This window comes from Lynx rufus, unplaced genomic scaffold (assembly GCF_022079265.1).
Source record: "Lynx rufus isolate CCGP_SWC_20201006 ecotype Redwood Valley unplaced genomic scaffold, mLynRuf1.p SCAF_5, whole genome shotgun sequence".
Classification (NCBI taxonomy): Eukaryota; Metazoa; Chordata; class Mammalia; order Carnivora; family Felidae; genus Lynx; species Lynx rufus.
In genome coordinates, this window is record NW_025814867.1 from 146,039,766 (window position 1) to 146,055,867 (window position 16,102).

The 16,102-nt window shown below is 48.3% G+C and overlaps 1 protein-coding gene across 1 annotated transcript in view; it reads left to right on the plus strand.

Moving 5' to 3' along the window:
- HUNK (hormonally up-regulated Neu-associated kinase) overlaps positions 1 to 16,102 on the plus strand; it is a 111,579-nt gene that overhangs the window by 59,961 nt on the left and 35,516 nt on the right. The window contains exon 4 of the mRNA XM_047100190.1: positions 5,051 to 5,186. Coding sequence (XP_046956146.1) covers positions 5,051 to 5,186 — 136 coding nt within the window. The remainder of the gene's footprint in view (positions 1 to 5,050; positions 5,187 to 16,102) is intronic.

Consider the following 16,102-nt stretch of genomic DNA (forward strand, 5'->3'; position numbering starts at 1 on the left):
CAGACATCAGCTTTGCATAACTTCAGATAGATCTGAACTTTTAGAGGGGCTATTTTTGTTTGGATTAACCATAAAACTTCTTTAAAACAGTGAAAAATGCTATTTCAGAAGTACTCCTCCTAGCTTAGCCATGACTTAATTCACTTTTCAGTGAATACTGGGGTGCTGAAATCAAAGGGAACCCCAACTAACCTTCCCTTTTTATTATAATCTTTATTGAAGCCCCATTGTACATTGGTGGTTGTGCAGAGAGAAGTCCCCATAGAGGGATAATTTAGAAGGAAGGTAATCATAAGGAAGTTCCAGGATAGAGTGAGTCATAATTGGTTCATAATTCAGGGTCCATAAGTGAGTTCACTCCATGACTCATTTGTTAGAAGAATTCCGTTTTTGTTTGCCTGTATGATTGCTCTTGGCAAAAGTCTCATGGCATCATTTTTACACCCAGATGTTAGCGCCATCATCTGTTCCACTCTTTCTTTCCTTTCCCACCTCAAGTGCAAGTAATTTCTTCCATCTCAATAGCCTGAAAAAGGCTTTATATTAGGAGGAAAGAGAAGGATCAATAGAATGTTGTGAATTTAACTTTTGTACCCAAGAAGGAATTTTGTTTGGCAAATACTGAAATCCATTTCTAGACTCTCTGAAACGTTATCATTCAAATAACCAGTTAGATTCTTTGGACTCACAATTGGCTCCCAAAACCCAGTAAAGAGGCAAGGGGCTGCTGGGACTCCAGACCCCTTGGCTGGGTAATTAAGCACCACTGATAGGTGTTAACGAACAAATATACCGATTGTTAGAAAATTAACAAGGGGATACCAGGTTTTTTTATTCCCCCAAAAGATTTTAAAGATGATATTCTTTAAAACGGACAATTCAAAGAATTATTTTCTTATCGTTTCGCTCTTACATTTTAGTCGTCCTGAGGGCCAAATATGGAAGCATTCAACAGGACAGCCGTTGACATGTCTGTAGGATGTCTTTCTGGTCCTTGTTTCTGGGATCTGTGGCATTAAGCAAAGGCCCGTCCTGGTGGGGGGGTGGTGGGGAATGGAGGAAAGCGGATCGTTTAGGTTCTCTGGCAGGCTGACCTGTAACTTGCCTTCAGAAAATGTGGAGGTGTCAGATGGAGTTGCCCTCACAGCAGCAGATTGTAAGGAAACAGGCCACGTGAAAGCCGGATGTACATTATATAGTAAAAGCTAAAATCACTCCCTTGCACCGCGCATCGTCCAGACTGAGGCTGGTAGTTCTAGCACGATGCCTTTCACCAGGGGGTGATGCTGTTTGCCACCTACAGCTTCTTTCCTTCCCTCTTGCCTCCCTCCCCTTCTGGGCTTGCTCTCTCTTTCTCCCCAAGCGATAGCCCTAGCTCATCATGTCTAAAACTAGAAATGTACTGTGGAATGAACAGTGTTGGAAAGCGCAGAAATTTTAATTGGGTGGAAGTTTGCTCAGAAGATTCTGGAAGAACCAATCTCTGTACCCAGTGGGATAGGTTTATAAGTAGTTCACAGATTGGCCCGGTTACAAACCCCTCTTAGAGTGGACCTGTAGAAGTAAGAGGAACATGATGTACCTAAATGAGAGCCCACGGTTCCCCTTGAGGAGAGTGGGCTGGTGGCTCTTTAGGTTCCAGGGACCCTTTTGTTCAAATGCCTCCAAGTCCTCACCGCTCAGCTTGGCAGCTGATTCGGCACCCAAGCCAGGACTGAAGTGGGTTCTGTCAGAAACTGGGAGTCAGAAACCACAGTTTTCCAAAACTGCTGGAAAGGAGGCTCTGATCACTGGATTTCCCATTATCTGCACTTTTATGTGGCTCCTGGTTCTGTCGTGAGCAGCGAGCAGCAGCGTAAACCAAAAGCCTTATCTCACATTTGTAATCAAAACAGACATTATAGTACCCTCCCCCACCGCCCCCAAGGGCAACTGGGCATTGCCTTGTGTTTACCAATATCTACATTTTCTCCTTTTTTCCCTATGGGTCAGTCACAAAGGCAATAACTGGGGGTGGGGGGGTGCTGGAGGGAAGGAAGGCCCAGTGTCTCATACGTTTTCTTGCCCCCCCCCCCAATCCCCTTCCCTCTCCACCCCCCCCCCCCCCAGCTTGGGCCATTTGGATCAAATGTTTCTGTAACTGTCGCTTTGCAAGTTGAAAGCTCTTGAACCTTTTCTTCAAAGGAATTACCTGGTTGTTTTTCAAAGATGGATTACAGTTATTTCCATTTCCCCCTTAATAGTTTCCTTTCTTTGAAATAATTTGGTTTAAATAAATGTACTTAAAGCTGCGTCAGCTGCGTTTCAAATGAACTGGAGCTAACTGAGAGAAAGATCTGATTTCATCAAGATTTTTTTTTTTTTTCTTTCCACAAAAACAGTCTGATGTCTGATGGTTTAGGTGATAATGGGAGAGCCCCAGCTGAGAACAGTTTTGCGCCGCAGCGTTCACTTGGGCGTTTTGTGAGACTCATTTTGGAGCCTTCAGAAAACTGAAGATGTTTCGCTTATGTATGTTTGTGAGATCTAACTTGAGGCAGACCCATGTGACATACTGCAAGGCAGACTTCTCTCTAGTTTCTCAATTCTGATTCTAGGCATATGGGTAAAATTTTAGTAATTAGCCTTATGAGTGTGAAAAGGGCCAGTTATTTCTCTGCAATGTATTTTAAATGAAACCCTTCTGGCTAGGTCAACACTAAGTCATTTAAAAATGCAGATTTTATCTCCTCCACTCACCAGATCCTCTGCTAATTTATCTTCTTGAAACATTCCTTCAGACCCGGCAAGACACTGTGTTCTCGAGCTTGCCTGGGAGCAAAGGGTGGGGGGGGGGGTGGTGACCTGCTCTCTATCTTCGCCCTGCCCTCTTGGGATCAAGCAATTCTTTACAGACCGCAGTGGAGGCTTCAGTGACCTGAATGAGGCAGGTCCTTTGCTGTTAGCGGAACCCCATTGAGATTAGACACGGAGTCTTTTGATTTCATGTCAGAAATCTAGAGATAGATTTTATGGGACTCCTAGGAGATTGGGCCTTCTCACATGACTGTTTATGAAACGTCCCTTAAAATGTTGCCCTGAACAATACAATCTTTATTCCATGGTGCTCTTTACGCATTTGTTGTTTTATTAAAATTCCTTTAGGTTGATTTGCAAACCCAGAGCATTTAAGCCACTGTCCAATTTCAAGCACGCTATGAATTTTCCTCTTAAACCCCCCCCCCCCCTTTTTTTCCCATGTCGGTGATACTACAGGGTGAGGTATGAGAATAGGGGCTCTCAGATCCTCTTGTACAGAGGTCTCCTATGCTGGGAAGCCAAGAGTCCTGTGGCTCTGGAAGGGGCCTTCTTGGGCAGGTTATGGGGGGACCTACTGGTGTGGGCTGGGCTGGGCGGGGGGAAGGAAATGGGGGCCGGGCGGAGGTAGGTAGCAAAGGGAAGTTATGAGATAAAAAGATGGAATCATAAAACACACAAACAAAGGAAGAGTTAAAGGTGTCCACATCCATCCCTGGGTAGATTCTGGGTCTTCATCTTCAAGCCCAGGGCCTTCAAGAGTTTTCTGAGCTCTGCCTGTGGTGGCAGGGGGACGGGGTTCTCTTTGGGAACGCTCTGTCATTATACAGCCTAAGCCAGTGACTGTTGGGAGAGTTTCTGGTGGTGCACTTTGACCCATGGTGTGAGTCACTTCATGGCCTCACAGTTACTTCACACCGCGTCCCGTGTTCCTCTTTTCCCGAGCTATTACAGGGGTCATGTGCTTTGCAGGTGGAGACACGTTGGTCAAGGAGAAAACACAGTAGTGAAATCAGATAGAAGTCCTGCCAGTTGAGAAAGTACAGGGTTTTGTTCGAGACGTGGAGACAGTCCTGGCCACTGAGCCCTGTGGACAGAATCTCCTGTTTGGGGAACTAGAACCATAATATTTACATGGAAGTTCAAAGAGAAGCCATGATTTTTTTTTTTTTTTTTTTTTTAGTAAGTTTATTTTCAGAGAAAGAGTGAATGCGAGTAGGGGGGAGGGGCAGAGAGAGGAAGCGAGAGAATCTCAGGCAGGCTCCGTGCTGTCAGCACAGAGCCCAATGGGGGGCTCAAACCATAAACCGTGAGACCTGAGCTGAAATCGAGAGTCAGATCCCCAACCGACAGAACCACCCAGGGGCCCCTAAGTCATCATCTTAATTCTGGGATCAGCAAAGATTGAGGGAAGGTATCAGATGAGGACCGAGACAGCTCTGATTACCTGTCAGTTGCCATATTCTTAGGCTCAAAAAAGTAAACACGAAACAAAAGGCTTTGGACACAGCATAGCTTTGGACGCAGCGGGCTCTTCTGTTTTTTTCCTGTTTGCCATAATCATCCGGGAACAAGGCAGTGCTATGAGGTCGCTTAGTTCAGTTCTCATTGCTGTCTTCCTGGCGTTAGTTTTCCAGCCAACACTTAGCGTTTTCTAAATCATTGGGTGTGTATTTTTTTCCCTCTTTAAATCCCCATACATTGCCACATGCACAGGGAGCATTTTTAAGGGACTTGCATGAAATGAAAACTGAACCGAACAAGTCAACTCTAAATGGTGGGATCGCAGGTCACTTGGGGTGACTCTGACCCCAGCCAGGGAAAATGGATCTTTCTTCAGCTTTTTTCCCCACGTGGCCACTGGGAAGCCAGATTGCTGCCTCCAAGGCCTCTGCTCGTTCTCTCTTCCCGCCCCAGTCCTAGAAAGCGAAGCCTTTCTTTTTCCTGGATGACTCATTTCCAAGGTTTGATGAAAATATGTTTTGGTTCAACATACTTTCAGCTCTAGCTGGATTTTATAGTGAGGCCTGATAGAAACGGTTTCCAGTCTTGAGACCCATATCCGGCGATGAGGGTCTGCCCCTGCTGGTTTTCCTTCGGGGATGCTAAATGATGTGTTAGCCTGAGAGAATATTTCCTTTCCTGCTGCCCCCTGGTTTTTTTGTTGGTTTTTTGGGTTTGTTTTTTTTTTTTTTTTTTCTTCTTTTTCACGGTTTTCTCATTCGGAGCTGGTTTTGTCTTCCTCTCTTTGCAGACTTTGGTTTGAGCAACTGTGCTGGGATCCTGGGCCACTCGGACCCGTTCAGCACGCAGTGTGGCAGTCCAGCCTATGCCGCCCCCGAACTTCTTGCCAGGAAGAAATATGGCCCCAAAATCGATGTCTGGTCCATGTGAGTTATGGTGCTTATAAAAGGGGATGCTCTCTTTGGTCGTCTTTACTCTCCCTTTCTTATAAAATAACCTTTGCGTATTTGATGAGGACGTGTTCTATTCCAGGCTCTCGGATAGATACTTGGTGATTTTTGGGGCGGGGGGCAGCTTTCCCGCTCTGGTTCCTTCTGGTCTGTTCTCCATAGACCACCAGAGAGGCTTTTACCAAAATTCGTTCTGTTGCTGGGGAGACAAGAAAACCAAGTCCTGAACTCACAGAACTCACGATCTGGTTTTATGAGTCACTCGCATCCTTCCCCTGCTTAAAATCGCCCCTTAGCTTTCCATCAGCACCAGAAGAAAACAGCCCCTGCCTGGCCCACGCTCCTGCCTCTCCACCTCCTACCCTACCCTCTGCTCACGGTTCTTGAGGGATGCTGGCCTCTGTTTCATCTTTCCCACCTCTGGGCTTTGCACTTGCCGTTTCCTTTGCCTGGAATATCATTTCCCGGCTCTTCAAATGGCCCGTCTGTTCCCATGTGACCGTTTTGATCCAGTGCCACCACTGCAGAGACCATCTCGGGTTCCCTGTCGGGAGGCCCCCCACGACTCTGTGTCCTCGCCCTTTCAAGTCCCAAATCCCTCTCACCCATCACAGCCTATCATTTTATTGTCTGTCTCCCCGATCGGGAAGGACACTGAACGGAGATGGGGACCTTATTGGTCGGCTTCCCCAGCGTCTCACCCGGTGTGGGCCACCGAGGCAAAGTCAGTCAACCTTGAAGGGACAAATTGCTACAGGGGCTCTGGTTTCTGAATCCAGGTGTCTTGGCGCCCTCATGCCAAGCAAGCCTCTCGTCATCATGCATGAATGGTGCAGGGAACCGTGCCGGGTGCTGGAGTCTGCGGTGGGGACTAAATTCCTTATCAAGAGGAGCTGGGCTGTAAACAGAGTGGGCTCCCAAGTAAGAGGGAAGCTGGAGGTGAGAGGGGCTAATCGAAGCAAGGGTGTGTTGATCCAGTACATTTCTGGACACCTCCTACTTCTCTCCACCCTCACTACACTTCCCTTGTCCAGATTGGAAACGAGCTAACGTTTGCTACATGCCTGGCACACGGCAGGCACCGTGCCATTTCATTTTCATGCTAACCCAGTGAAACTGTTACTCTCTCTTATCCCCATTTTACGGAAGAGGAAGCTTATCACAAGAGAGATTAATAACATTTCTTAGGGTCATAGGGTTACTAAGTAGTGGAGCTGAGATTTGAACCGAGGACTTTAGGGTCTCAAAGTACTGAATCCTGAACATGGCCCCATTGCCTCATTGGAAGCTGTACTCTCTCTCTCTCTGTCTCTCTCTCTCTCTCTCTCTCTCTCTCTCTCTCTCTCTCTTTCCCCGCCCCCCCCCCCCCCCCCCCCCCCCCCGCCATCCAGCTGTTTCCTGTCCCTTGTGTGCACTGTTCTTTTAGCCAGGAATTCTTTCTGGTCCTGTCCTCGTTTTCTTTCCCTCTCCTTTTCTGGGATGCCACTTCCCCTGGGCAGACCCCCCCCCCCCCCCCCCGCCTCTTGCAGGCTGGCCTTGAGCCTCTGGTGTCTCGTCGGTTTCCTGCTCCCTGCTTCCCTGGTGCTCGCCCTGCAGTCACAGCTCACCTCCCAGGACCCCCTGCACTGTAGGCCGATGGCACGGAGCCCGGCCAGAGAAAGGAAGGAAAGGAAGGCGGCGGGTAAGGGAGGGAGGGATAGGCATTTCACCCTGGAGAACAGAAGCTATGGGGTCAGGGGCTATAGTTGGCAGAGGAAGCAAACAGAGGAATGTGACCCAGTACAAGGTTCTGGAAGTCAAGGGAGGTCAGGAGGCTCCAGTTGGAGGTGAGGGGAACCAGAGCCCAGCATGAGATTCTGAGGACCACAGGATCCCCTGGGCTCTGGGCACAGCTGGCCACAAGGCACTGGGGAGTCCGCTTCCATTCCTGGGCAGACCAAGTGCTCAGAGGTCATTTGACCCAGATGGGAGAGAGGCCTGGCGGTGCATGTGTAAGTGGTGGGGTGGACTTTGCACTCGGGGCTCCTTGCACAGAAGCCTGAGCCCCCGGTTACTTTCCTGACCTCTCAAGAGGAGGTGTGGGCAGGGCTGTAGACGGAGAGCATGCTCTGTGTGTGCTGATGACCCCCTGCAGGGGGCCGGGCAGGGGCTGTCAGGGGGATGGGAATGGTGGCAGGAAACCCTGGCAGAGAAGCTTTCTCTTCGAGGTCGTTTGGCCGGGTCGTTTGGCCGGCCGGGTCGTTTGGCCGGCATCGCAAATTCACAGACTCTTTATTCTGTGCCCAGAATAAAGGGCCTCAGAATCCTTCTCGACACGGCTGTCAGGACGCACTGCCAATGAATCAGAGTCCACACTCAAGATGGAATCCGTGCTTGGTCCTTTTCAATGCTTAAGAATTTTCACACATGTCTGGCACATAATCTGCCCTCGGTAAATATTTATTAGTGGATGAATATACATGTGTGAGTCTATAATCACCTTCTCTCCTCAATAGGTAGGGAACTCACTTTTGCTAAACGGAGAGCTACGCAAGGGATGGTTTGTGTACCCGCACGATAAAGGCTGTGCAGAATAGGGAGCCTGAAAGACCAGGAGGTTCCGAGGCGTCATGTAACTGGAGGGGGTGGGAGGCATCATGACCACAGGGGAAGAGAAGTCGGCGGTTGGAGAGCAGGTGACAGTTTACAGCCTGGTGTCCTGCTCTCCCGGGGACTGAAGGAGAAGCGTCATCACGAGTTGTCATGGCGACGAGGCTCAGCCTACAAAGGGGGACCTTTCCACTCCATGACTGGCGAAGCCGGTGGCTCCTCACGGTCTAGAAGTGTTGGTAGAAGGAGGGAGCCTGGTGGGCCGTCAGAGCTGGAGGGGAGCTCCTGGGCCTGCATCATCTGCACGGGACCTCTCGTCCCCTCGTGCGGACCATAGGTTGGGAGTAAATCATTTCTCCCGTCTGGGGAAATCCAAGGGAGACTGAAAAGCATGGCGGCAAAAGGCAGCACCGTGTGAGGTCAGGTGTAAGCTCAGACCCTGTGCCCGCCCCACCTGCCAAGTCCCTTGACTTGGGAAAGGAGTCCGCATGTAATGGTCACGGGTGCTCTGTTTCTCAGTCTCGGGGCCCCATGATTGGAGTCAAGGGACCTGGTCTGCTGCCACCTGTTTTGTGTCTCTCTTGACCCAAAACACTCCCTTCCCTCCTCTACCCTGGCTTCTGGGGGGGCTGTCTGGAGCAGCTGGACATTTCTTTGCTAACCTCTGCTTAGTTGCCTCCCCCCGCCGCAAGAAGGTGATGTGTAGCTTAAGGTCTCCTGAAAAGCTCTGATCAGGCCTCATTCTTAGTCCTGGTGCCACAGAGTGACGTATGGGAAAGTCTTTGATAACTAGGAACACTCCCCGCAGAGATGTTGGTCTTTCAGTGGGTTGTGGCATAGCTCTGGAGCCTGACGTGGGGTCCCTACATAGACTAGCAGCTGCGAGCTCACGAGTCCGTGTTCCGGTGCCCCGCGGTGGGGAGCTGGGGTGGAGATTCTCACCCTTGTTTAGCCATGAAGGGCCTTGTTTTATTCTTATCAACCAGGTTTCCCCAGAGCAAGTCTGGGCTAGCCGACCTGGGACATTCTCTAGGGGATGAGGCCACATGACGCAAGTCTGGTTCACAGGGATGGCGTAAATTAGGCCCCTTTAGAAGCTGCTGATAAAGCTTAGAAAACAAAAAAGTCACGTGAGCAACACAGAGCTTACCAGAAATGTGTTCGTTTGGCAAATATTTGTTGAGGCAGGCACTGTGCCGGATTCTGAGTGCACAGGGGTGAGTCGAAGGGCCTTGGTCGGTCCCTGTTCCTGCAAAGATTATTATTCATGTTCGCGTACCTCCAGTTGAGTGACAGGCAGTGTTCTAAGGGCCTCACAAGTATTAACTCGTCTCACATGCCTAACAACCTTCCGAGGGAATGTTCTGTTATCCCACTTTATGGATGAGGAAACTGAAGCACTAAGAGTCTTAGGCACTTGCCCAGGTAGCACTGCCACTAGGTGTAGAGCCAGGATTTGATCAAGGTGGTTTGACTCTAGAGTTTGCCTTAAATTGCCACCCGACTCCTGCTTTTGCTTCTATTTTGTTGTGCTGCTTATTGTGGGGTTTACATTCTAGTGGGGCAGACAGTTTTTATAAAAGCTATAAGCTGGGTGTGGTGACTGCTGTGGAGAGGTGGGTGGGAGGTATCGAATGGGATGGGGGCGGCCTCTAGCCGAGAAAACCTCAAAGCCAAATCCTCAGGATGAGAACGGCTGAACTCTGGGAAGAAGGAGTGTTAAGGGAGGAAGGCCCTGGACACAGGGAACAGGATGTGAGAAGGTTGTGGGGTGGGGAAGTGTGGGAAAGAGTTTGGGTTTTTCCGTAAAGGTGGTGAGAGACCGCTGGAAAATTGTAAGCGGGTGGGTAACCAAATGCCATGGATTGAATTGTGTTCCCTTCCCAAAAGATATGCTGGAGTCCTAACCCCAGTGTCTCAGAATGTGACGTTATTTGAAGAGAAGGTCTTTATGGAGGTAATCAAGTGAAAACGGGGTCATAAAATTCAGTATGACAGACATGTTTATAATGGGGGGGGGGTGGGATTTGCAGACAGAGACACAGGGAGAGCGCCGTGTGAGGCTGAAGGCAGAGATCATAGTGATGCATCTACGGGCCGAGGAACGCCGGATTGCCGAGGGAAGCTCTTGGAAGCAGCATGGAGTGGGTCTGCCCTCACGGCCCTCAGAAAGAACCAACCTTGCTGACACTCTCCTCTTGGACTTCGAGCTTCCAGAACTGTGAGAAAATCAATTTCTGTTGCTTAAGCTCTGAAATCTCAGGCAAGCTCCAAGGTAAACTGAAGAGTACAAAACTCACCGCTCCAGATCCCAAGAGCCATTCTCCTTCCCAGTAAGTGTGAAAGAATCTCTTTTCTGAATCAGGTTCGCCAACAGACACCTCAGGTCGACTAACCGCATTCTTGGTCATCCCTTGCCCAACAGAGTGTCAGCCCCCATCAGCCACCCGGCAGAGAGCACCGCATGGTTTGATTGTAAATCCAAATTCTCAATCACTGCTGTTACTTGTAGGTAATATGTTCCTGGCTGCATGAAAACCAGAAACAAAGAACACCACAAAGAGACGCAGAATGTTGCACCCTCGATGGTGGAAGGAGTCCCCAGGAGTAAGAGAGGCAAGCCCTCGTGCGTAAGCACTTTTCAAGAAGCCTCTGTGTCACATTTACTAACCTTTCAGCGGGCAAAGCTGGCTGCGTGGCCAACCCAGAAGCAGGAGGAGAAAGAGAAGGTTCCACCCTGTGATGGGGGAGTGGCAAGGAATTTGTGGGCTTTGGTTTTTTGGTTTTTTTGTTGTGTTGTGTTTTGTTTTTTGCAATTCAACACACTTAGCTACTGCTACGGACTGGAGTGTATCCCCTCCAATTCCATATGTTGAAGCCCTAATTCCCCAGTGTGGTGGAAGTGGAGCCTTTGAGAGGTCACGAGGGCAGCGTCCCCATAACGGGCTAAGTGTCCTCATAAGGAGAGACTCCAGAGAGCTTGCTTGCTCTCGGACGGTGAGGACAAAACAAGAAAACCTGGGAAGAGAGCACTCCACACCCCGGACGTGCCGGCACCTTGGTCTCAGACTCCAGGCTCTAGAACTGCGAGAAGATGAATGTCTGTTGGCTGAGCCACCTCGTCTGTGGTATTTTGTCACGGCGGCCTGAGCTGACTGAGACACCGACTTACCTGTAAACAAATACGACGTGTCAGGAGGCACAGCGCAGAGAACACATAGGGCTGCAGAGCTGGGTCAGTTCAAGAAGGCATCCGAGGAGGGTTGGATCTGCTTCTGAGACATGAGGCGGAGTTTGCCAGGTGGAGGAGAGGAGAGGAAGCTTTCCAGGCAGAGGGAATAGTATATGCAGAGGCTGGAAGGTGTGAAAACCTGATTGCTGTCATTCTTGATCTTGGAGAAAGTGAAAAGCTTCAGAGCCTTCCTTAAGAGAGAAATTCTCCACTGCTTTGGGGTGTTGTGTCTGAGATACTAGTTAGGTTTCTGTTCGGTGCTCAGTGACTTCGCTGGCAGAATTGGAAACGGAAAACCCAAAGAGAATTTAAAAGGCTGTTTAAGAAAGAGTGAAGATGGGACCAATTTTCTTTCTGGGTCAGACGCTGTTATTGTAGAACATCCCTTTTTTATCGCTGTGAAACAACAGAATGAAAAGCTCGCTTCCAAAATCAAAAACAAACTTTTCTCTCTCTAGAGGTTTGGACCTTGACAGATGGATGAGGCCGTTCTCCAAGACTTCTGGGACTGTCTTGGGAAGAAAACCAACTTGTGACTCAAGGAAACCGGGGGAAGGAAAGCTCTTCTGACAAATGGGGCCCCCAGGACCCTCCTCCTCTAGTGAATCAGAAACTAACAGTGTCAGTGCAAAACGGTGCACCCTGTCTTAGGGCCCTTCCATTATTTTCGATGGTCTTCATTTTCGTACGTGAATATCTTTCAAATCGTCTGCTTCTTACCTTTAATCGAGATGACAGGAATATCTCAATCTCCAAGTGAACTTTGAGATTTCAGACGCAAAACCAAAAATGTGCGTTCTGTGGTAGTGAACCTTTCATGGTTAACTGACTTGTCCTCAGAGTGACATATGGGCCAGTTAAAAAAAAAAAAGCAAAACTAACGCAGATGTACTTTTTAAATAAAAAGATTAAAAATTGACTTTATTTTCAGAATATGCCAGTGCTCTTTGGAGAACTTTGGTGAATCTCTAAGAGTAAGGAAAGTGAAAACTGAGAGTCCGATCCCCAAAGCATTGGAGATGCCAGATTGTTTCAACCAAAGCTCCTCTTTCCTCTCCCGGGGGTGTCTGGGGCGGATGAAGCATTTGTGTGAAGTCCTGGTGTCTTGTGGAGGTCGTGCACAGCACACCCAGAACCACTGTCCCGGTCTCACCGAATCTCTTTTCACTTAGTGGGAAAAAAAATCTCTCCCACGTGCTGTCCCTTTGGGTAGACAAGTTGGCTGAGAGCAGCCATCTTGTTTTGAGCCCTACTATCCCCATATAGACCTAGGCAATCAGCCCTTCGACTCTATTTTGTAAATAGAGTAAACCAGATTCCACCAGCTACAGCCCCAGTGGTCAAATACGGAAGTTAGCGTTTTCTCTCCATGTATACCCCCTCAAAATGGCAGGGGAAGGATTTGGAAACAGGAGACCTATGGCTTCTTTTAGGTAGCCTAGGGCTTTTGACTTAACGGAGAAATCTCCTTTAGCCTTTGAGATTTTTCAGTTGTAAACTCAGTTGTAAAATATATATATTTGGTAGCTAGTCTGTGCATTTAAAGTAGAAGAGGGGAGGGGCGCCTGGGTGGCTTAGTCACGTGGGCATCAGCTTCAGTTCATGTCGTGATATTGACGTTCATGAGTTCAAACCGCATGTTGGGCTCACTGCTGTCAGCACAGAGCCTGCTTCAGAACCTCTGTCTTCCTGTCTCTGCCCCTCCCGCACTTGCCTCTGTCAAAAATAAAATCAAAAACATTAAAAAAAAAAGGTTTATAAAATAGAAGAGAGGAAAGAGGAAAGGAAAAAGAAGCAAAAGTCTTAACATCCACAAGAAGGTAATTTCTTGTAGAACACAGACCATTTAATGGAGCAGGCACGACGTTTGACATTTTCCAATGGACGGATCTGTTCCCACTCTATTTTTAAGACTTTAAATTGGAAGTTGTATTGAAAGTTGATACTGGAAGAATGGGAAGATGTTGCTTTTAGGCAGAGAGTCATTCTTTTTTAAAGCTAAACAACATTTTTTTAAAGTTTATTTCCCTACTTAGAGAGAAGGAGAGAGAGAGCGTGCACATGAGCAGGGGAGAGGCAGAGAGAGAGGGAGAGAGAACTCTAAGCAGGTTCCGCTGACACCTGTGGAGCCCGATGTGGGCTCCATCCCATGACCTTTGAGATCATGACCTGAGCGGAAATCAAGAGCCGGATGCTTAGCTGACCGAGCCACCCAGGTGCCCCTGGCCAGAGAGTTATTTTTAATTTTTCGGAGGCAGCTCCTTTTCTGAAGAACCACACAGAAGCAAGGCGTGTCAGCTGAAGATTCTCTCGGCTTCACTCTGCCCTACCCTGGGCAGTTCCCGAGGGTCCTGCCCAGCAGCCCTGCATGAACAGCAGCCAGACCCCCCACGGGCCAGCCCAGCTCTGTCAATTGCTTTGTCCCTTGTGTCTTGTTAAAGGTGCCGACCGACTTCTCCAGGAAGGTGTGACTCTGTCTTTCCTCCCTTGGATGATAGGTGACAATCCAGCTTTTCCTCCAGGGAGTGTTTCATTATCCGACTGAATATGAGGACCACCATTGGGCTCCTGACTTAATCCCCCAAATTCCCCATTTGTATTTCATGGGGTCCTATCTCCTCATCTTCTAGTTGTTCTTCATTCACTTTATTTTGCTCTTTTGACTCCACACTGGCCACTACCTTTGGGTTTTCTGTCACCCAGTGATGACTCAGCCTTGCTTCATTCTGTTTGGAAAAACCCAGAGTGTGTCTGTTTGTTGCGTCCTTCATTCCAGTCCGTCATCCTTCTCTTTCTTTAAAACCATTTGTGATGCTTGGGGGCTCCGTGTGTACCATGGAGAGGCTAGAAAGCCCTGGACCATATTTCAAAAGACACGTCAGGAAATTCTGAACATGTCTGAAGACTCCTACTAATTCTACGGGATTACAGAGGTTTATAAACTGCATTCCACATTTTTCCCTTGGTATTCTCACATACTTCCGAAATGTCAAAGGGATGAGATTTCTCTTTATCCCGATATTAAACATGTATGAAAACTCTGGGGGAGAGGAATGAAAATGCTCAATCTGGTTTCCTTTACCAAATCTCCTGGGACTGGATGCCTCTTAATGTAGATTTCATCATTATTTGGGAACGGGACGCAAATATAATTGTAGCTCCGTATGTGTTATTTTTAAAAGTTTTGTGATGAAACAACAGATCACATTTATCAGGTACTGAATCTGCCCGGCCCAGCATCCAGTACTTTCTGTGGCTTCGTTCATTTGCCCCTCATACAACCTGAGAGGTAGGTACTGTTGTCACCCACGTTTTGTAGACGAGAGACCCTGGATGAGAGAGCGGGGTCCTCTTTAAGGACTTGTGACTGTTTTTGTTGATGAGAACCTTCGCCAAGCAAAATGAAATCCTGCAGCCAGTTTCGTAACCTAGTCAGTTATTATCAAAACCACTTGCTCGGTTCTGGTGGGACTACTCTGAGCAGGTGCACCAGCACTGTCTTTAAAACAAGCGCTTACCTTTATCCGTGGTCCCGGCCAGATACTGGAGAAAGGCAGTGCCCGGGATGTCGTCTTTTGAAGCCTGTTGGTGGCAAGGAGAGGTCTCAAAGACTCCTCAAAGAAACTTTCATAAAGGTTTTAGAGTTGCTTCTCTGGCTTCATACTGCTTACTACATTCACCCAACTCCTTCAGTTGGATTCCCCTCCATTACCATAGTGTCTTCCTGTGATAGGAAACTCTGTGTCCCCTAAAGATAAAGGGAAATAACAAAAGATCATAGGGCAGTGGTCTTTACACTTGAGTGTTATATACTCTTCTTTTCAAGGAAGGACATTCTTGGTAACCCCCGGTGGTGTTGACTCAAGTTGTTTTTATTTAAATTGTGCTTAATGTACATGAATGTGAAATTAAATTCTTTTCATTTATGGCTGTGTACAAATAAGACCCAAAAACTGATTTACAAAGTTAAGTATAACCAAGGCTAAAAGAATCGCAAAATATTAAAGCCAGCAGCATTAGTTAGCTGCTGTGGCTGCTGCTTTGTGGGGACTGAACTGCTGGACGCGTTCTGGGTGTAATTCTTGCCGGGCACAGGCTCTGAGCTGGTCAGCGCATGGTTGTGTGATCACCCAATTCTCCCACCATTTTCACCTTCCAGGGGCTTTCAGACCTGACGGCGCATCCAAAGCACCTGGCAGGCTTGGGAAAACCCACATTGCGGAGTTCCCCCCCCCACCCCCCCCCCCCCCGCCACGCAAAGTTTCTGATCCCATGAGTCTGCGGTGGAGCCCAAGAATTTGCAGATCTAATATTTCCAGGTCACGCTGCTGCCCTACCGAGCACCACACTTTAGGAATCACCCCGAAGCCCACTTAATGTTCTCTTCTCGTTAGCCTGTGACAATGAAAGTGATATATTTTGGCAAAGATGGTGTGTTGGTAAACACGAATGCAAAAGCAAGCACTGAAATCCAGTGCATAGTTGGTTATAAGATTGAAATCCAGTGTGTACTTAGTTATATGGTGGCCGTCCGATGGCCCGGGTTGAGATTTGCAGGATATTCTAGTATATCACCAAAAGAAAATAAAAAACGGAGCTGCTGACCCCCTGAGGACGTGTCCTGCGTACCTCAGTCTGAGAAAAGAAAACATTTACCTGTGGGGAAAAATGATATTGTGTAAGTACCAGGCTCTTCAGCTTTAGGTATGAACGTTGGCCCGAGACAAAGGTGTACAGAAGCGAGCAGGGACAGAGAGGACTAGGCTTGTCCCTTAACCTCAGCGTAGAAAAGAGGGACCGCAGCTTTGTAGTGAGAAGCCTTCCTTGTGCCCAGAGCTGCCCTCAATGGAATGAGCTGCACTGGGGAGGTTGGAAACCCTTGTCTTGAAGGTTGCTGAGGGGCCTCCAACAACAACTTTGTGGATGTTTTGGTGGGGGGAGGGCGCTCTTATTTACAAAAGCCACGTGTCCAAGACCCTTTTGGATGCAGACGTTCTACAGTTGGTGGGGGGGATTTTAGTTTTCTCTCTTATTGGTCTCCAAGAATCCCTTAAGCTGGGACGTTTAGCTG